Source organism: Euleptes europaea, chromosome 11 (genome assembly GCF_029931775.1).
Source record: "Euleptes europaea isolate rEulEur1 chromosome 11, rEulEur1.hap1, whole genome shotgun sequence".
Classification (NCBI taxonomy): domain Eukaryota; kingdom Metazoa; phylum Chordata; class Lepidosauria; order Squamata; family Sphaerodactylidae; genus Euleptes; species Euleptes europaea.
In genome coordinates this window covers 78,867,995-78,888,328 of record NC_079322.1, presented here as the reverse complement: position 1 = coordinate 78,888,328, position 20,334 = coordinate 78,867,995, and the positions used below count along the sequence as shown (strand labels likewise).

Here is a 20,334-nt window from a genome sequence, read left to right as displayed (position 1 = left end):
GTTAATCAGGGAGGAAGAAAAAGCAGCTTACTTGCTTTTTCGGGGGCAAGGAGGGAGGTACACTATTTGAAAATGTCTTGATAAGTGTGGTGATGTGTCTTTAAAATGTTTCCTGTGGTTTCAACAGCCTGCAAAGAAGAAAAAAGTAGAATCCTCCTACGACATCAATAACATCGTGATCCCGATGTCAATGGCTGCAGCGACACGAGTGGAGAGGCTGCAGTATAAAGAGATTTTGACACCAAGGTGGGTGCAGTTTGGAAGCTTTTGAGACTTGCCAAGTTCAGAAAGCAGCTGGAACATTTCCATTTGCATATAAGTGCACCATCTTTCATGAGGAAAAAGGACTAGCTGCTGTGCCAAGGAACCCTGTTGTCAAAAGATCAGCACGCTCTTCTTGGTGACATTTTGCTGCTCAGGCACGGGTCTGGGTTAATGCTGAAGACAGATTAACAGAAGAAGAAGAGTTGGTTTTTATATGCTGACTTTCTCTACCACTTAAAGGAGAATCCAATCAGCTTCCCTTCCCTTCCCCTCCCCACAACAGGACACCCTGTGAGGTAGGTGGGGCTGAGACTGGCCCAAGGTCACCCAGCTGGCTTCATGTGTAGGAGTGGGGTGAGTCTGCAAGCCCAATTGGGACTTCTCCCAAGGGCCTTCTATGGTGTGTCTATTCAGCATGCTCCATCTCTACTCCCTTGCAGCTCTGAGGCACTTCTTTTTTTTAAAAAAAAAGTTTATCCTGCCTTTCTCCCTGCAGGTATTCCAAGTGGCACAAGGGCTGTTTCCTAACTGCATCATGGAGGAGCAGCATGCCTGTGTCCAGAACCAGAGATCTGGCTGGTCATGGAGGGAATAGGGCTGTGTTCTCTATTGTGGTAGAGTTCACCTCTGCCTATCTGAGCCCGGGAGAAAGGACAGGCACTGAAGGGCCTCAAAATATGATCAGCATAATAATTTTTAAAGCCCCCCCTTCCCACCTCGCTTTGGGTTCTGAAGGTGGCAAGCAATAAAATAATGAAAACAAGATTAAAAGCACTTCTGGCTGAGTAGGCTGTAATCTCTGGAGGAGCGTACCTGCCGAGTGTTCCTTCAACACCCCCACCCCACCATGGAGTGATAAGCTACACAGAGGACACCCGACTTCTTGCAGATATAGTCTGTCTAGATGTATGTGACCAAGGAAATGCCACTTCTCCTTAAAATTAGATGATTTCAGACAGAAGGCAGGCAGACATGTTTCCTGAGATTGGCGATGAAGTGTGTTTACCTGGGGCCTCAAGGTGCCATCAGGACATTTGACCACCGTAGCTTTGTCTTGAGGATCAGGCTGGTTGGAAACCGCCCTAACCTTGAGTGATTGTTTTGCAGCTGGAGAATGGTGGACCTCAAAGAACTGGAGGCATCGGGAGAAGGAGGCCCAGAGGTAAGCTCTCGTATCCCCATCAGTGAACATTTTTATCAGGGTTGCCAGCTTCATTTGGGCCAGGGCTCCTGCATTGGTAACATTGCATTTACCATCCAACATTCAGATTTGGCTGCTGACGTGGCAGACTTTGCTCTGCCATCTGGTGCTGTTTTGTAACTTGAACCCACCAACAAATGTGTGTGTCCTTGGCTTGCTGTCTGGCTTGAATTTGCTTGCAGGGGCTTGTGTGGCACTGTTGGTGCAGGAGTACAAAACATTTAATGTCGAAAAACTGCTTTAGAGGATCTGAGTTGTCAGCATATGCACATTCTACACACACTGGCTCGTATCCTACAAAACACCAGCAGGAGGCATACAGATTTCCCCCATGTATCTCTTCTCTCCCCGCAGTCCTTTTCAATGCCTATATATCGTTCCTGTATCATGAGACCTGTGTGGGTCTGAGGACAGGAAAGGGGGTGAAATCATCCTTTTCCTGTCAGCAGGTCTGCCGTGATGGAATTGGACAGGAGAGCAAATTTGACCCCTTTCCTCTCCTCGCTGCAGGGCCCCCCCCATGGAGCTCTTTGCCTGCCCAGGTCTTATGAGCCCCACAGGAATAATCTTTTTGGCAGGCAAAAAGGACTGTGAGGGAGAGGGGAGGGGCTTATGGGAGATCAGCACTGTCTCCTTGAAAGATGCAACCCATAATGGCATTCTTTGGGGAGGAATTCAGACTTTGCTTCATGCTGACAAAGCTCTGAAGCCGTTTTCTTTACGCTGCCAGATGTGCTTCAGCCGTCCTTTCTCCTCATCTGTTTGCTCATGGTCTTGGGAGGGCAGAGGCAGGAAGCCAGCAGCTCGAGGAGGAGAGACAAGAAGAAGCTGCTGCATCTGCTAAAAATCCTGCCATAAATTCGTAGCATTGAACTTTGCCTCTGCAGGTGACAGTGGTGGTCCTTGCACTGAGCCTGGGAAGCCCTTAGCTCCAACCTGTCAACCACTTGGGCTCTTTAGAATGTCCAGAGATTAACGCTCTTTCATCTTAGCTGGAAGACACTTCCGACGAGGCGTATCTGACCCACCACCAAATGTTTGAAGAGCTGGAACGGGCCCGCTGGGATTCCTGGGCAGTAACCACTTCCCACAGGCGAGGAAACAGGTACTGGCTTCCTGGTATCTCTCTGGCGTGGGCTGGGCTTCTTTTCAAATGATGATACTGCCAAACGGCTTTGTTCCCAGACTTTAGGGGCGAATCACTAATAAAGAGTGATTACGAAGAGGTTGCCAGGAAGCTACGGCTGAGTGGCTGTGGTGTTTAACTGGAAGAAGAAGAGTTGGTTTTTATATGCCAACTTTCTTTACCACTTAAGGGAGAATCAAACTGGCTTACAATCACCTTCCCTTCCCCACAACAGACACCCCTTGAGGTAGGTGGGGCTGAGACAGCTGTGACTAGCCCAAGGTCACCCAGCCGATTTTGTGTGTAGGAGTGGGGAAACAAATCCAGTTCACCAGATTAGCCTCCGCCGCTCATGTGGAGGAGCGAGGAATCAAACCCAGTTCTCCAGATCAGAATCCACCACTCCAAACCACCACTCTTAACCACTACACCATGCTGGAGCCCTGCAGGTCAAGATTCACCTCAACTGGAGTTCCCCAGTGCACTCCCTCTGCCTCACTTGCATGCTGTAGGAGGAGTAAGCTGGGTGCCCCACCCTTTCCCAGTGCATGAACTGTTTCCTCAAGCTCCCGTGGCCTTGGTGGTGAGAGGCCCGAGCCCTCCTCTCTCCTAGCCTCTCTTCCTACAGCCGGTGGGAGGGCAATTGGCGTGTCTCTATCGGTCGCTTCCCACCCTCTTTTAAAGGCACCCCGGTAGGAACTTCCTTCCCCCTACGGGAAGGAAGCCTCAAGCATGTGGCTTGTCACTAATGTGCAGAAAATAGGCTTTTCTGGCGAGAGCCCATGGATGTATGTGAGAGGACTTACGCTGTGGTGGAATCTACTTATAAGGACCCAGGATGTCCTCTGAATGTGGCCACCTCTCGCCGCTTGTCTGTGCTGCGTGGCTTCCTGCTCACAACGCGGTTCTGTTGCCTGTTTTGTTTTAGGGTCTCCAACAAAGCTGACGGCCGTTGCCTATCTCAGCTGGGCTCTCTGGATGCCCTGGCCCATCACCTGAACCATCTCTCCCCCACGGGGTCTTTCAGCCCGGAGCTTTTGGATATTCTGCAGCCTCTCCTCATCAGGGGCAGGGACAGAGGAAGCCTGTCGTTCAGCGAAGACACAAGTTTCTCCCTCCCAGAAACAGAGGATGTCCAGGTGAGGGAAGCAGCGGCAGAGAGGATGTTGTGTCCTGTTATTCTGGTAAAGCATAGAGAGCTGAAGAGTCTTAACGGGCAGATAAGACGATAGGCCAACAAGGGTCCCCAATATTTTTGAGCCCGTGGGCACCTTTGGGATTCTGACACAGGGTGGTGGGCACAGCCACAAAATGACTGCCACAGCTTACCTTCAATCACACCGAGAAGATCCTTGTACTGTGGTGGCAGCAGCTGCCAAAGCAATGTTTTTGAAAGTCTGCACAGCCAATCACAGAAGCCTTGCCGAGCAAAAACCCGACTGAACCTGCCCACTTTCTAAAAGCACTTTGTGGGCACCCTGCAGTCGGCAGTAGCAGGCTATGTCTCTGTGTGTGTGTCTTTATTGTCCAACATGCTTACTTCATTAAGGCTGAGGGTATGAAATGATGTTGCTGCAACCTTGTGTTTTTTCTGAGGGACTCTGCACCACATTGTTGCTTGTCTTTGGGCCTTGGGTAAAAAATGGCCGTGCTCCCAAAACACTTGCTGGAGCAGATGCTTCCTGAAAATGAGGCAGAGGATGACCGGGGCCAGAGAGCCTTGCCTCCTGGCCTTGGGGCTTGTGAATGCAGGGGTGCAGTCGGTCAGTTCCCTTTGTCCAGAAACATGGCCAAGCTTGGGTATTCTAAGAAAGTTACACTTAATCTTGTAGCAGCAAAGCAATGAACAGCGCTGTTTCTTTTAAATAATGATCAAATATATTTGAATTAACCCAGGTGGAATGGGATATATAAACTGGCTGGGCAAACACTGACTGAGCGGATGGTTGCCTGACCACCTCTGGTTTGTGAGCCGCACAAGGATGCAGGGTACAGCAGTTCTCCCTGCCCCCCCCGACCCACCCAAGTTGGTTGGAACCGTTTTGTTCCAGTAATTTATTTACTTCGTTTATACTCTGCCTTTCACCATAATGGAGGCTCAAATCAGCTTACATTGTTCTCCTTCCCTCCATTTTATCCCCACAACAAGCCTGTGAGGTCAGTTAGGCTGAGAATGTGTGACTGGCCCCCAAGGTCATCCAGCGAGCTTCCATGGCAGAGTGGGGATTCGAACCTGGGTCTCCCTGATCCTCGTCTGCACCATGCTGGCTGTCACACAGCAACTTCTTTCTTCCCAAGTTTTTATTTTCTTTTGCTTGTTTACCATGTCTTGATATATTATGAAATCTGTCCGCTTTTTTCCTCCCTTGTCTAGATACACATCTGTTGGAGACATTATAAAAGGTGGAGATGGGCTCAGTCTATTCCTGTTTCTCATCCAAATCTTCATTAAACCTTCTATAATTACATGTCTTTGTCCAAAGATCTCCGACTTCTTTGCCTTCCAAAGATAAAAATATAAACCCCGGTCCCATAATCCTTTTTCCATCTTCAATGCTTTCTGTTCAGGGTCTTTGATCCAATCGACAATCCAAGTTAGTCCTGCCGCTTGGTAGTTTCAAATTCAGTAAAGCCATTCCTCCCCTTCTTTTTTCATCCTGCTTGACTTTTTGTATTGCCAGCCATGTCTTTTGATACACACAGCAACTTCTTGAGCTCGAGATGAAGCGGTTCAGCTTTGGCCGGGATAGAGCGGGATATAAATCCCAAAATAAATAAATAAATAAAATGCTTAAATAAAACTTTCTGCCCTCTGTTGTCCTAGAACGTCCAGCCATGGGAATGCCGCACTTTCCCCCTTTCTGACACCGAGTATCAAGCGCTTCACGAGGCACCATGCGAAGCTGTAGGGAAGCAGATGGGGGCCGTTCAGCAGTGGAATTCAGGCCACAGTCAGGACTTGAGGACTAACCAGATAAATTCTGGCCCATCTCATCCCAAGGAGTCACTCCAGTCCACCTGGCAGGCGCAGTCCAACGGCAGCGGGCATCGAGAAGACTTTGCCAGCCAGCCCTGCGTCACACCGAGGCTCATCAACAACAGATGAGCTTTTGGGCCCCACAACGATGTCTGGTAGAGTTGCACCCATACTCTAGAGGTTGGTATGGCAGAGCTTGGCAGGTGAGCTGACCTGGCAGAGCCTTGCAGCAGAAAGCCCTACTGTGTACCGAGTGGAGGTCCAGCTGTGAACTTGGAGCTCTGGATGCCCCCAGATCAGTGAGGGCTGGACAGGCGGCAGAGGCCAGGCTGTCTGCGGCAGGGGAAGAGGGAGCCCCCTAGAAAGGCTGACTTGAAGGTTCATTCTGGGTGGAAGAACTCCAGCGCCTTCCTAGCAAGAAGGTTGGGGGCTGCTGCTGGAGGTGCGGCAGGCCAAGGACCCCTCCTCCAAAGGGGGCAGCAAAAGAGGCTAATGAGCAACTCCACAGAGAACAGAGGCCAAGCAGGAGGGAAGGGCGGAGAAGCTGCTGCAGTTTAGAAGTCTGCCGCTCACAAAAGGATGCCAGTCAGCCAAACGTCCCAGCCTCAGGGGTTTTTATGCCAGTTTGCGAATAGGCATTGGGAACTGGTTGTGAAAAAACCATTCATGCTGACCAGAGGGGGGCTCCCCACGAAGCCACTGAAGGCAAGGAGAGACTTAGTTGGGGGTAGTTGCTGTGCATGAGCATTTGAATATACGCCTGTAGGGGAAGGCGGATGTTTCCCCTTCTAGTTTCATATGGTTTTTAATTTTGAAATGTAGTTTGAAAATCACCAGCCTTTTAATTATGAATCATGTTTTCTTGGCCTTATGGAAAATGCAATTGTTGCTGAGATGTGACAAATCATGATGTAAATCCTGTTCATTGTATGAATGTTTTCATTTATCTCTCTAGTATATGTAATAAAAATTGGCAGAATGTCTGGTGCATTCCTTCAGGTGGCCGTTTGTGCGTTCTTTCAACATTTCATTGGAGTAAGCCAAGGGGAGTTTTCGTTTTCCCAAGAAGGGGCTCCTGACTGGTGAACAACATCCTGTTGTCTGCTTCGGCTGAAACTGGATCATTCCTTTTGGAAGCAGCTCTTGAGTTGCCTCCACATGTTGCAGTGTCCACATTTCTCTTGCTGGGAAGATGTCTGGATTCAGCCTACATGCAGCACTTAGACTCATTCTCTGAGGGAAGGAAGCTCAGCTATTTTAGGGGAGAGTGCCTTTGAAACAAGGATGCCTTCATATGGAAGACTTTGGGAAGTGGAACTGATGGGGGAAGGGAGGTTGAAATGTGAGAACTGCTGCATTCTCCCCTTAACTCAAATGCAGGCAAAATTTGTCCTTTGGCTAAAAGTGCTTTTAGGGAGTCATCATGCCAAAGGAGCATGATGACTCCCTAAAAGCACTTTTAGCCAAAGGACAAATTTTGCCTGCATTTGAGTTAAGGGGAGAATGCAGCAGTTCTCACATTTCAACCTCCCTTCCCCCATCAGTTCCACTTCCCATATGAAGGCATCCTTGTTTCAAAGGCACTCTCCACTCTCCTTGTTTCAAAGGCACTCTCCATGCCCAACCTAAGTACCTGCAAGCAGAGGAAAATAATCTGGCCCAGATGGTATTTGGGTGCTGCTGGCAGGCTCTTCCCTGCTTTCTCTCATTAGTCATACCTAGGCAGTTTTGTTTAATATTTTGGAAGGGATTATTAGATACGGAGCTTGCTTAAGAGGCATTCCATAGTACTGAGCTTGCTCCTGGTTTAAATGCTGGAAATGCCCCATCAAAGTAAACTTTGCATTTCCCTTGTAATGCTGAGAAATTAGCCCACTTACTACTAGGAAGATCCCCTGTCCTTTCCAGAAGAGTCAGTGTCAGTCATGTTTATTGTGCATGGCCTTAAAAAGTCATTGTGGAAGGGGACAGGACTGGGTGATGAAAGCAGTTGCTTTGAACCTTTTCATGAGAAGTGGCTCCCTGAAATCTTTTCTCAAATGGATCCTCCCCCACAATGCCCTGCCAAGAAGAGGAATGGGAATGTGAATTGAAATGGAATCTCAGCTGCTACAATGTGATTGGGTCTGGGAAGCAGATCATATAAATGACAGCCTAGGCTGTTTGTGGGTCAATACCATCTTTAGAGCAATTAAGTTAAAATGCATCTTGCAGTGGTTGGTAATTTAATTTCCCTAACAGTGAGAAGCCGGGTCACTTCCAAATCTATCCAGTCACACTTGAACATTTTCCCAACTTGAATCCCAGCACTTGGCGCTTGTGAGGTCAAGCATCCTAAAGCACACTTTTTGTTCAGTTTTGCATGAACCTCCTGTTGCTTTCACTTTCCCTATTATGACTGTCCTGTGTTGCATCAGCGACGGCTGAGACTCTTCCTAATGATTTCAAAATAAAATGCACAAATCACCTGACATTTTTTTGCTACAGGAGAAAAATAAAACAAGGGAACTCACACAGACACTCTGGTTTTTGCACCAATTGGTAACGTATGTTTGGCCCCTAAAGCTCTTTGCTAAGCAGCTAAGCGAGGCTCCCCAGTTACCTTGGCTGAAATGGGTGAGCCGGCAGCATTCTGCAGAGGCTGCTTTACAATTTACTCTCTGGCAAAGGCTGTGGAATAAAAGCCCAAGTGTACAGTGGAGATGTTTCTGTGCAGCAGAGCTTCTCAAGGGTGTTCCACCTCTCCGTGGAGCAAAAAGCAAACATGGGGGCGAGCCTTCTCAGGTAGCGGAGGAAAACCAAGGACCGCCTGGCCGGCAGAACGCCCTTCTCTTGGAAATGGAATTCCAGGGTTCACTGGAGAAGGGAGCATTGTTCCCCTGGAGAGGCCCGGCTGGAGGGAAGGGTGTGTGTAAAAGTGAGCTTAAAGATGGATCCTGGGGATGGAAATTAAACGAACACGCTGCCTTCTGTAGTGCTGATGGCTGCCAACATGAAACAATCTAGGCCGAGTGGTTTTCTTCTGCTGCAGGTATGTATAGCCCAAGTAAGGCCGATGTGTCACAAACCTCAAGGCTGCCTTGGCCAGATGGACTAACCTGATGGACATCAACCTGGGATGTCACATCTACTCTTTCCCTTGTTTGTTTTTATATCGTGTTGTATGTAAATTTGTTTAAAAGTGTATGTTTGGTCAGCTGCTCTGGAATTTTCAGGGAGAAAAGCAGGAGAGAAGCATTTGAAATAAAAGGAGTTCTGAGATACAGTGGCATCTGGGCCAGATTGGACCAAGCACATATTTCAAGCAATTGTCCAGTGCATGCATAAAGCTTTCTTCTATCAGCGTTCACATCTCACTAATTCATAAGGTCTTAGAAGTGACAGTGGAAAGAAAATGCCCAATGAAATGTAATATCCAGTTGCTGGACATATCCAGATGTCTGGAATTCCTCTACTTTGTGGTACTCATTTGATTCTACAAAGCCAGGGAGGACTGAAGTGAACGTTGGAGGAATTCACACACACACACATGCACACAGATTCCTCCCGCAATGAGGTTAATAAAGTTCTGTCCTCCTTTCCCCCTCCCAGTTTGTGGTAAATCACCTAAGCTTGCCAGCGGTACAGGAGAAGCAAAAAAAGGGGGAGCAGAAAGGGAGGTGTCATGGGCCCAGAGATATAAAGCCCTTTATTTCTTTTACCAGGAAACCACACTGAGGTTTTCTGTCCACATATTCAACATTCTTAACTCACCAGTGGGAGGGTCCTTCCTGCTCTTCTAATGGAATGAGAAAACACTCCCTCGTTTGTTCTTGTAGGTTATCCGGGCTGTGTAACCGTGGTCTTGGAATTTTCTTTCCTGACGTTTCGCCAGCAAACGTCAGGAAAGAAAATTCCAAGACCACGGTTACACAGCCCGGATAACCTACAAGAACCAATGAACTCTGACCGTGAAAGCCTTCGACAATACTCCCTCGTTTGTTTAGATTTTTGGTTTTAATGTAATGTACCTCCTATAAACTGGGCTTTTTGCCAGTAAAGTATATCAAAGCTTGAGGAGAAGAAGAAGAGTTGGTTTTTATATGCTGACTTTCTCTACCACTTAAGGGACCACTGGAGGCCACCCCTCCCTCATAATACTAGAGGGAAAGATTCAAAACAGATTAAAAGTTTTTCTTCACACAACGCATAGCTAAATGGTGGAACTCCCTGCCTCAGGATGTGGTGATGGCTGCCAACTTGGAAGGCTTTAAGAGGAGAATGGACATGTTCATGGAGGAGAGGCCTATCCATGGCTACTAGTTAAAAGGGGTGCTAGTCATGATGCATCCCTATCCTCTCCAGGATCAGAGGAGCAGGCCTACTCTATGAGGTGCTGTAAAGGAACACAGGCAGGATGGTGCTGCTGCGGCCGTCTTGCTTGTGCGCTTCCTGGAGGCCCCTGGGTGTGAACAGGCCGCTGGACTGGACGGGGCCTCCTGGGGTCTGACCCAGCGGGGCTTTCCAGATGTTCTCCCTGCCTCAGCTTCTCCCCCGCGCCCCTTAGGGACAGGCCAGCGGGAAGGCGCATGCGCGGCCAAGAAGGGACGGAGGCGAAGCAGGCGAGGAGGCTGGCGCACGCGCAGACGGCCCGGACAGGCGGCGCATGCGGAGACGCGGCGGCGGCGGAGGAGGAGGAGGAGAAGGGGGCGGGCCCCGCCGGAGACGGCCGGTGCCTGCGGCGCATGCGCCGCGCCGCCCTCCCGCCTTCGAGCCAGCGAGAGGAGCCGGCGTCCCTGGCGCGCGCGGGCGGGGAAGGCGGCGTGAGGAGGCGAGCGCGTCTGCCCGCCCGGAGGGGAGCTTCGCCTCCTTCTTCCCTGCGCGTGCGCGCGGCGATTGGCGGCGGTGTGGCAGCCGCCGCGGCGTCCCGCGGGCTCTGCGCATGCGCGGGGCCAGGGCAGTGGGCGGCGTCGGGCCCCGGCAGCAGCGGCGGTGGCGGCGCGGGAGGCGCGGAAGGCCCGGCAGGACAATGGCGGCGGCGGCGGCGGGATCGGCGGCCGTGGCCGGCGCGGGCGGGGGGCCGGCGGCGGCGGGCGGCGGCGGAGGAGGGGGCGGCGGCGGCGGCGGCCCCGGCTCGGCGGGCTCGGCCTCCTCCGCCAGCCCCTTGTCGGTGTCGCGGCGCAAGGACGGAGGCCCCGCCGGCAAGTTCTGGGAGAGCCCCGAGACCGTCGCGCAGCTCGACGCCGCCCGCGCCTGGCTGGGCAAGCACTGCAAGAAGGTGAGGCGACCCCGGCCCGCCCCTCGCCTCACGGCCGCCCGCGCGGGACCGCCCCGGGGGGGGGGAGGGGGAGGGGGAGGAGGGGGAGGAGGGGGCGGGCGGCCCTTTGTGCTCCTCGCGCGCCGCCGGCGGACAAAGCGCGCTCCCCCTCCCCCCGCCGGCCCCGGCCCGGCCCAGACTTGCGCGGGGGACTCGAACACGCACGAAGCTGCCTTACACTGAACCAGACCCCCCCCCCCGGTCCATCAAAGTCAGTATTGTCCACTCAGATAGGGCAGCGGCTCTCCAGGGTCTCAGGCAGAAAAGGGTCTCTCACATCACCTCCTTGCCTGGTCCCTTTTAACTGGAGATGCCCCTGGGGATTGAACCTGCGACCTTCTGCATGCCAAGCAGAGGCTCTGCCACTGAGCCACGGCCCCTCTCCAAGGCTCTCCGGCAGAGGTCTTTCACATCACCTACTTGCCTGGTCCCTTTTAACTGGAGATGCCCCTGGGGATTGAACCTGGGGCCTCCTGCATGTCGAGCAGAGACTCTACCACTGAGCCACGGCCCCTCTGCATGTTCCAAGGTGGCACAGGGCTCCCCACTTGCACCTGCAGGCTTGCACTTCGGCCCCCTCCCTTCCTCGTGGCCCCCGGTTGGGCCAGCCTTTTGTCCCACCTGCTGGCCGTTCAAGCCAGCAGCTGAGGAAATTTCCTTCTTCGGCTTCCTTGTTTGCAGGCAGGAAGCAAAATCCCAGGTGTCGCAGTGTCGGATAATCCGCTTTCAGTGCCCCTTGCGACTGGTTGTTACTGTGGGTGCTTTCACACATGCCAAAAAATGCACTTTCAATCCACTTCCAATGCACTTTGCAGATGGATTTTACTGTGTGGATTGGCAAAATCCACTTGCAAACAATCATTAAAGTGTATTGAAAGTGCATTGTTCAGCATGTGTGGAAGCACCCTGTGTGAACCAGCCAGATCCAATTGCAAACAATGCCTAAAGTGCATTGAAAGCGGACTTATTCTGTGGCATGTGGAAGCGCTTGGTGCAATAGGAAGCCCTCATCAGAGGAGTGGGCAGGCTGGACCTGGGCTGCCCGAAGGGTCTCTGGTGGCACAAGGAGGCACCTCCAGGGCCTTTGTAAATGCAAGGCAATGGACCCCCCCGGGCTCCCTTGGGGCCTGCCCTGGGACACCTCTGCCTGGCAGGCCCTGAATGACAGAGCGTGCGTGGTGGCTGCTCGGTTTCCAAGGGGAGGGCTTGGCAGGCAAGGAAGTACCACGTGAAGTCCGAGGTATCGAAACATTGCTGCCGTTGGAGACGGGCATGAGTCAAAAAGAACCTGTCACAGGCGTGCATGCAGCCAGGGAAGTGGTGGAGGACTACGATCAGCTGATCGTTATTACTATATGCTAAGGTCAAGGGCAAATCATTAGGAAATCATACCTCCACTCTGTAAGGCCAAAGTGTTTGCTTTTTTTCTCTCTCTTTTTCTCCAGGATTATTTATTTTTATTTATTTGTTAATTTTACATCCCACCCTCCCCAGCAAAGCCAGGCTCATGAAGTGAAGGTTACACGCTTTGATGGGATCTATGAATGAAGTAATGGTCTGCTTGGAACAAGGACAAGAAATTAAAAAACAAAACAAAAAACGCTTTTAAAATGTGTTGCTTTTTTGTTCAACGAGATCCGACTCGCTTGGGATTCTAACTGCTTATTGATTAAGAAAGGACATGGCCTTTCTCAATCAGTAAGCAGTTAGAATCCCAGCCTTTAAAATCCCTTACGGCAGGTCGGGTGCCCGGTGCGCTTCTGAAGCAGGTTTTGCCAGGGTTGATGCTTAGAGGAGGTCGCAGTGCTTGGGGGCTGAGCAGTTGAATATTCAGCAGGCAGCGAGTGAATCTGGAAATGCCATTGGGAGCTGTGCTTGGGGGGGAAACCAGGCATGCCAGACTCTGGGCAGCGTTTTAGAACAGCCTCCAACTACCTACAAAGCTGCTTTTGCAGTCTCTGGAATCCAAGCTAAATACCAGATCACGTATGGAATGGCTGACCAGCTTCTTTGATCTTGACAAAGTAACACTTAGGTTTTAAAATAACAAGGTGTTTTTTTTTTTTATTGCTTGTCCTTGTTCCAAGTAGATCATTCTTTCATTCACAGATCCCATCAAAGCATTTCTCCTTCGCTTCATGAGCCCGGCTTCGCTGGGGAGGACGGGATATAAGATTAACAAATAAATAAAAATAAATCATCCTGGAGCAAAAAAAAGAAAAAGAGAGAGAGAGAGAGAAGCAAACATTTTTGCCTTACACAGTGAAGGTAGAAACTGGGTGTTGTATGGGTTTTGTTGGAGCGTAAATCCTTAGTGCCTGATAGAGCTTGTTGTGGTATTTAATTTTCTTTAGAAGGGGAACCAAGGACCAGTCCTCAAAGGCGTTCCTCTTTCGAAAGTGTGCTGCTTCTCTTGACTGAACCAGAGATAATTTGAAAATGGAAGAAACAGAGACCTTTGTGCCAAGCACTGTAAATAAACAATCTATTTGGGTAACAATCTATTTGATCTGTTTCGACCAGGATCCTGTTTTGAACAGTGGGGTATTCCTGTCAGATTGCGCTCAGAGCTAATGAATCTTAATGAAGTTTTTGGGTCTTGATGATCTTGGAGAGTGTAAGGGAAAGTAGTTGTAACCTGTAGTATTTGAAAGCTGCTCTGGAAAAAGATTCTTTAAATTATATACATGTATATATTGAGCGCAGGTAAATTAATGTATTGTTACATTTGATAAGAGTTCCCTGTTAGTGTCCTAGCTTTACATGTTCTTGAAGTTGTGCAGTTGCTGTGCTTGAAAAGTGAGGTGTGACTTTAACCTTGTTTTTTGTAAAACTCTCCAGCTGCCAATCACACACAGCTATTAGTCTGTTGCTTCTGATGTAGATCATAATGAACTTCTCCAGCTATGAAGCCAAAGACAGCTGCCAGGTCTCTTTCATCCAGGCAGGATAGAGGACTGGGGAGAGGGAGTGGGGAGGGCAAGCCCTGATAATGGCTCCATGAAGATTTTAATCTTCAGGGGAAATGAAACCTCTGCTAAGCCCAACAAACTTCTTTGCAGTTGCTCAGTCCCATCAGCAGAGAATTCGTGATTCCCTGGAAGGGGAGGAAGCAGGCCCCTATTCAGCTTGTGAGTGTAAACAAGGATTTTTTAGAAGACACAGTCTGAGGAGGGTGGTGATCAGGAGTTTGTGGCAATTGCTAGCATTTCCCACTTTGAAAACCCTATGCCTCTAAGAGGCGGGTGGGGGGACACTTCCTCAGTGGTGGTCCCGTTTCCGTACATGCATCCTCCCTAAGCGAGCATGTGTGATTTGGTCATAACTTGGCAGCATTGTGGCTCAAGCAATAGATAACAAACCAGAACTCATTGGTAGCTGTGATGATAAATTATAAAGCAATTTGTTGAAAGAAACACTCTTGGAGTTATTGAATTTTGATATCTGAGTATTGGGGAGAGGCCGTGGCTCAGTGGAAGAGCCTCTGCTTGGCATGCAGAAGGCCCCAGGTTCAATCCCCGGCATCTCCAGTTAAAGGGACTGGGCAAGTAGGTGATGTGAAAGACCTCTGCCTGAGACCCTGGAGAGCCACTGCCGGTCTGAGAAGACAATATTGACTTTGGTGGACTGAGGGTCTGATTCAGTATAAGGCAGCTTCATGCATTCATTAATCTTTGCCTTTGTCTTGCCAGGCCAGAGAAACAGAAGGCATATAACTGGTTTATTATGTGAGGGGGGAGCATGAATTTCTGACTATTTCCCCTTCTCCACTCCTAACTTGGGTGGAGGGAACTGAAAGAGTGAGACAGTGTTAGTTTGGAGGGGAGGGATCCATTGTCTTCCCCTCCTCAACATACTTCCATCCATACTATCCTTATGAAATTTCATGAGCTTTACCTAGCTATATTCACTTAGTCTAAGCCACATTCTGAAATACCCTTTCTCCTGCTTTTAGGCAGTTTTTAAAAAATGAATTTAAAAATTAAAAAAAAAACCTTTCCTCTACATTTTGATTGTCTTGAAAATCTGATTCATTGCTTCAGGACCATGCAGACAACCCTACATTTTCCATGAAAGCTGGGATACTTGGTATTCAGGTTCCTTCGCTGGGTTCCCCCCGCCCCCAGTGCTTGGTTTCTAACGGCAAAACCCGTTCCATTTTGCAAACCAGCTGCAGGAGTTTTGTGGGAGGAGGCATCAAGCTGGGAGAAATGATTATTACATAAGGTACTCAGGAGGTTTCTTTTCTGGATCAAGATTTGAACTGGCAGGTAAGCCTTGATGAACAAAGGAAGGGGAGGAGGAGGACCTGCCCTGCAGGTCTGTTTCAGAATGAATCTGATTGTGCGTGGTTGAAAAGAGAGAGCTCTTTTGGGGGTGCCTGTTAATTAGCATTGTTTGCTTAATGTGCTACACTACTTTTGGGCCAGAAATAGCGATTACTGTATTCCCAGTTGAAGAATTAAATCCTAACAATGTTGAATAGCAGACGTCTCCAAATGCAGTCGCCCGTGGTAACCATACCTTTTACTCTGGTGATTACCCGCCCCAGCACAAAGTGAGAGACAGCTGGGGATTCATTTCTGACCTCATCCTGGGCTTTGGAGGCACATGAAAGCATTGAGTGGGGGGTGGGACCCGGGATGAATGTCAGCCAATGTAGTGGCATGTGCTTAGCAGTAGTAGTGTGAAGAATGAGGGGGTAAAGCAAGGGTCTTTGTGGGAGGGGTGGGTTTTAAGGATGAGCTGACTTGGAATACTCACAGAGGGGACATTTATCCTATATTTGACTCACTGGTACAAGATCGTGTTGTCGATTTTTAGAAAAGGAAGTACAGTTGCATCATTACAAGATGCAGTCCATGGTTCAGTGTGTTTGTTCAAATTCCAGTGTGGTACAAATGAAAACCCACTTCTCAACACATTTGTTTGTTATTTTTCTGTGCTGTGTGAATTTGGTTAACAATACATCCAGGCACTTTTATTCCAGTCTCTTAAAGAGGGTGCAGTTGAAGGTCTGCTGAAGCTCAGTCCAGATTAGACCGAGCTACTTGTAAATCAGTGGAGTTGCCAGTCAGGGGTTGTCAGCCCATACTAGCAGGATTGCACACTCCTTCGATGAGCATTGTTAGTTCTGAGTCTGCAGCTGGAAATGTAGATTTATCTCTTGGTCTGTAGCATCTTTTACTGGCTTTGTTTGGTGTGCCAGCTTGCTAGTTATCCATGCTTTGATCCATCCCGCATAAGGTTACCATAACATACTCTGCTTGGGGCTGCCTATAAAAACTCTCCAGAAGCTTCTGTTAGTGCAGAATGCAGCAGCCAGGTTGCTGATGAGTTCTAATGATAGTGGTCATATCAGGACCCTCTTACAGCAACTGATCAGGATGCCTTTTTGTTCCAAACCCAATTCATAAGAACATAAGAAAGGCCATGCTGGATCAGACCAAGGCCCATCAAGTCCAGCAGTCTGTTCACATAGTGGCCCACCAGGTGCCTCTAGGAAGCCCCCAATCAAGACGACTGCAGCAGCGTTGACCTGCCTGTGTTCCACTGCACCTAATATAATAGGCCTGCTCCTCTGATCCTGGAGAGAATAGCTATGCATCATAACCAGTATCCATTTTTACTAGTAGCCATGCATACCCCTCTCCTACATGAACATGTCCACTCCCCTCTTAAAGCCTTCCAAGTTGGCAGCCATCACCACATCCTGGGGCAGGGAGTTCCACCATTTAACGATGCGTTGCGTGAAGAAATACTTCCTTTTATCTGTGTTGAATCTCTCACCAGCTTCAGCAGATGACCCCGCATTCTAGTATTATGAGAGAGGGAGAAAAGCTTCTCCCTGTCCACTCAATTAAAGGTGTTAGTTATTTCCTTTAAGCCTTAAGTTGGGCTGCAGTACCTAAAGAACCTGACTCCTTCCATGCCAGCCTTCTCTGTGTTTATCTTCTGAGGAGTGCAGGATATGCATTTTTCAAATGAACTTTTTCAAAAGCAGTGATATTTTAGTGAATGTCCAGTTTTTTTTTTTTATGTGAGAAAAAGTCTGGACCCAGTCCTTCCAAATGGTTATTAGCTGTTCCCATTGCGAGCTGCTGCTTATAACCCTGTGTCCTATAAATGGGGTCACCATAGTACATAATAGCTCCACCAGCGTGTTCTTTGTTTTTTTATGAAGCACAGAGGTGCTGCTGCCATTGGTAATAGCGCTTCCTAGGCTGGGCCTGAGCGAATGCTGAATCAATAGAAGCGTCTTTAAGTGGGCTTGGCAAACTCAAAACTAGTGACAGTGGAGATGCTACTTGGCTGTCTAGTTCCTGACTGCCCGTTGCTTAACAACTGTAAGAGCAAAAGTTAAGAAACCGCGGCCTCCTTGTGCACGCTAAGCCTTGCCTGGTAGTGTTGAAGTTGCTTGCAGCCTCGCCAAACAAGCTTGATTGATTGGGGAATGGCTTTGTTTGCGTTCCAGTATGTTCAAGCAGATGCTCCGACCAATAAAACGCTGGCTGGGCTCGTGGTGCAGCTGTTGCAGTTCCAGGAAGATGCCTTTGGGAAACACGTCGCCAACCCTGCCTTCACAAAATTCCCAGTGAGTATTGAAATGCTGTTGTGATATATCTTCGGCCGATGTGCTTGCAGCGCGCTCCGTCTGGCAGAGAGGGTGCTGCAGCTGTCTCTAGAAAACCCGCCCGTATCCAGTGGGGACAGCTGTGGTCAAGCCAGCCAGTACCAAGAAATAAAGGTGTGCCTTCTGTTTCAGGTGTGTTCAGAGGTGCATCTGGAAGAATTTGGCAGTCAATTTAGACAGATATCCTTATAGACAAGGATTCTATTAATGCCACAGGACAGATTAGGAAGATGCTACTCGGAGCAGGGCTTCACCTGAAGATTTTAAGAGCTAGGAGGCTGGGAGAAGGTGTTCCCAAGATGGTTAGGTCTTCTCAGGACCTCTTTCTCCAAGTAGGAAGGCTGTTGGCTTGGACCAGTTTTGTATATGAGGACTGTTCCCATTCTCTTTGGGCATTGGTTCTCCGTGTGCCTCTGTTCAGTGACCTCTGCTAGAGTGTTCCCCACAGCTGTGCAGCGTTGTAAATTCTCAAATACTTCATGAAAAGGGTTCATATTAATTCCAAGGTCATTGGTTTTGATTCTCATCTTCGAGGGGATGAATGCACACCAAGCATAAGGAGGCTGTGCCCCAAATACTGAGTCCATGTATAAGGCTCAAGTGTAACTTGAATCTACTTGCCCTGGGTAGCCAGCGTGGTGTAATGGTTAGAGTGTTGGACTAGGATCTGGGAGACTCAGGTTCGAGTCCCAGCTCTGCCGTTAAAGCTTGCTGGGTGACCTTGGGCCAGTCACGCACTCTCAGCTTGTAAGGATAAAATGGAGGATGGGAGACTGACGTAAATTGCTCTGGGTATTCATTTGGGGTGGGAGTGGAAGTAAATATGAAGTAAATAAGTCGTGCTTTGGGGAGTAGGAGAAGAGGGAGATGTGTGGATTGTGAAGCTGAGGCCAGAGGGATTATTGCAAGTTGTGGCTTGGGTGACATGCGCCCTGGGGCGTGTTTGTGCTTTGGTGCTGTGAGTGTGTGAGGGTCACATCGGGACTTTTTTCTCTTCTAGGCAAAGTGCTTCATGGATTTCAAAGCTGGAGGGACCCTGTGTCACATTCTCGGTGCTGCTTATAAGTATAAAAACGAGCAAGGATGGTGAGCTCTTTTTTTTTTTACCTTTCCACGGGATTCCCTCCTCATGCTTAAGAGGGTCTTACTTGACTTAAGCTAAGATTCATTTTATTTTTATTTATACCCCTCCCTTTCCCAACCAAGTCAGGCTTAGGGTGGCTTCCAACAATAATAGATTATAATGTAGCTCTACGACAGACATGCTAAGAAAAGTTGAGGGCAGCAGGAAAAGAGGAAGACCCAACAAGTGATGGATTGACTCAATAAAGGAAGCCACAGCCCTCTGTTTGCAAGATCTGAGCAAGGCTGTCAAAGATAGGACGTTGATTCATAGGGTCACTATGAGTCGGAAGCGACTTGACGGCACTTAACACACACATATGACATAAGGGGGAAACGCACCATTTAAAACTATAAAGTTTGTAGTTCTGTGTACTTGCCCATCTTTCTGCATAGTGTGGTGTTCCATTGTGATTTTATTGATTTGTCTTAATTCAGTATAACCTGCTCGTAGCGCTTCTGGTGTGAAAGGATATAAAATGTATTAAAAGAATAATTATTTGCTTTTCCTTACCTGCCCAAATCTACATGCTGTCTTGGTATTGCTTGGGGCTTTAGCCTTTGCTTTGAGCAGGTTCTTTCCAAGGGTTGAGCTTTTACTCATGGGCAAAAGCCCCTCTGTTGCAGCAGCTGCAAGAATTATGCCTTTAAGAGGCCAAAGCTATCACGGGCTCAGAGGTTAAAATATTTACACTGCAGCTACTTAAGGGATGTAAAAGTTTCAGAAATTATGAAGCTGTAGTTAATAATTGTTTTTTGTAGTTAATGAATTGTAAGTGAAAAATTGTAGTTAATGATTTTTTTTCCATTTTGTCCCCCTGGACTATCACCTCTCTGTGCCTACTAAAGTTTCCCATGGAGAGGTGGCATTAAAAAAAATTCCCAAAATAAATACTAACCAGTGGTTCTTGAGCAGGCTCACAATCCATCACAGGAAAATTTAGTAACACCAATAAAATCACTAAACAGTGCATTCCAACAATAAAACGGTCAACGGTCAAGAATAGCTATAACTTTCAGGGGACATATCGTTCAAATTCTTCTGCAAACCTGGGGCATTTATCTGGTTTGTAGAAAGAGCTGCCTTGTTTGTTCATGGGTCCAATCTCTGGATTTAAGTATCCTCAGGTTTGGCCAACTTGGCTACTAGAATATAGATATAGATGTCTCCAGTATACACTGGAGTTATCATTATCTAATACTGTAAACTGTTTGCTGTTCCAACCGCTGTTTTTTTTTTATTCTTTCCTTTACAGGCGACGGTTTGACTTGCAGAATCCTTCCCGCATGGATCGAAATGTAGAAATGTTTATGAACATTGAAAAAACATTGGTGCAGGCAAGTATTTTACAAATGCCAGTCTATATAGCCTGACATCAATACCAGGTAAAATACTAGAGCAGATAATTAAACAGACGGTCTGTAAGCACTTAGAAAGAAATGCCGTGCTCACTGACAGTCAACATGGGTTTCTCAAAAACAGGTCATGCCAAACTAATCTCATATCTTTTTTTGAAAGAGTGACAAGTATGGTAGATGAAGGGAATGCTGTAGATGTAGTGTACCTTGATTTCAGTAAAGCCTTTGATAAAGTCCCCCATGATCTTCTTGAAACAAAGCTAGTAAAATGTGGGCTGGACACTGCTACTGTTAGGTGGATTGGGAATTGGTTGACCAACCGAACCCAAAGGGTGCTCATTAATGGCACAACTTC

At 48.4% G+C, this 20,334-nt stretch overlaps 2 protein-coding genes across 2 annotated transcripts in view; both read left to right on the top strand.

Annotated features, from left to right (window-relative positions):
• Positions 1 to 5,697, top strand: part of LOC130484267 (KAT8 regulatory NSL complex subunit 1-like) — a 36,183-nt gene extending 30,486 nt beyond the window's left edge. The window contains exons 9-13 of the mRNA XM_056857171.1: positions 128 to 246; positions 1,372 to 1,426; positions 2,458 to 2,570; positions 3,520 to 3,730; positions 5,416 to 5,697. Of these exons, the coding sequence (XP_056713149.1) occupies positions 128 to 246; positions 1,372 to 1,426; positions 2,458 to 2,570; positions 3,520 to 3,730; positions 5,416 to 5,697 (780 nt within the window). The remainder of the gene's footprint in view (positions 1 to 127; positions 247 to 1,371; positions 1,427 to 2,457; positions 2,571 to 3,519; positions 3,731 to 5,415) is intronic.
• A 2,851-nt stretch (positions 5,698 to 8,548) lies between these two features.
• The window catches only part of SMARCC1 (SWI/SNF related, matrix associated, actin dependent regulator of chromatin subfamily c member 1), a 92,507-nt gene continuing 80,721 nt past the window's right edge, over positions 8,549 to 20,334 (top strand). Inside the window, exons 1-5 of the mRNA XM_056857170.1 lie at positions 8,549 to 8,599; positions 10,115 to 10,825; positions 17,340 to 17,459; positions 18,499 to 18,584; positions 19,877 to 19,958. Coding sequence (XP_056713148.1) covers positions 8,549 to 8,599; positions 10,115 to 10,825; positions 17,340 to 17,459; positions 18,499 to 18,584; positions 19,877 to 19,958 — 1,050 coding nt within the window. The remainder of the gene's footprint in view (positions 8,600 to 10,114; positions 10,826 to 17,339; positions 17,460 to 18,498; positions 18,585 to 19,876; positions 19,959 to 20,334) is intronic.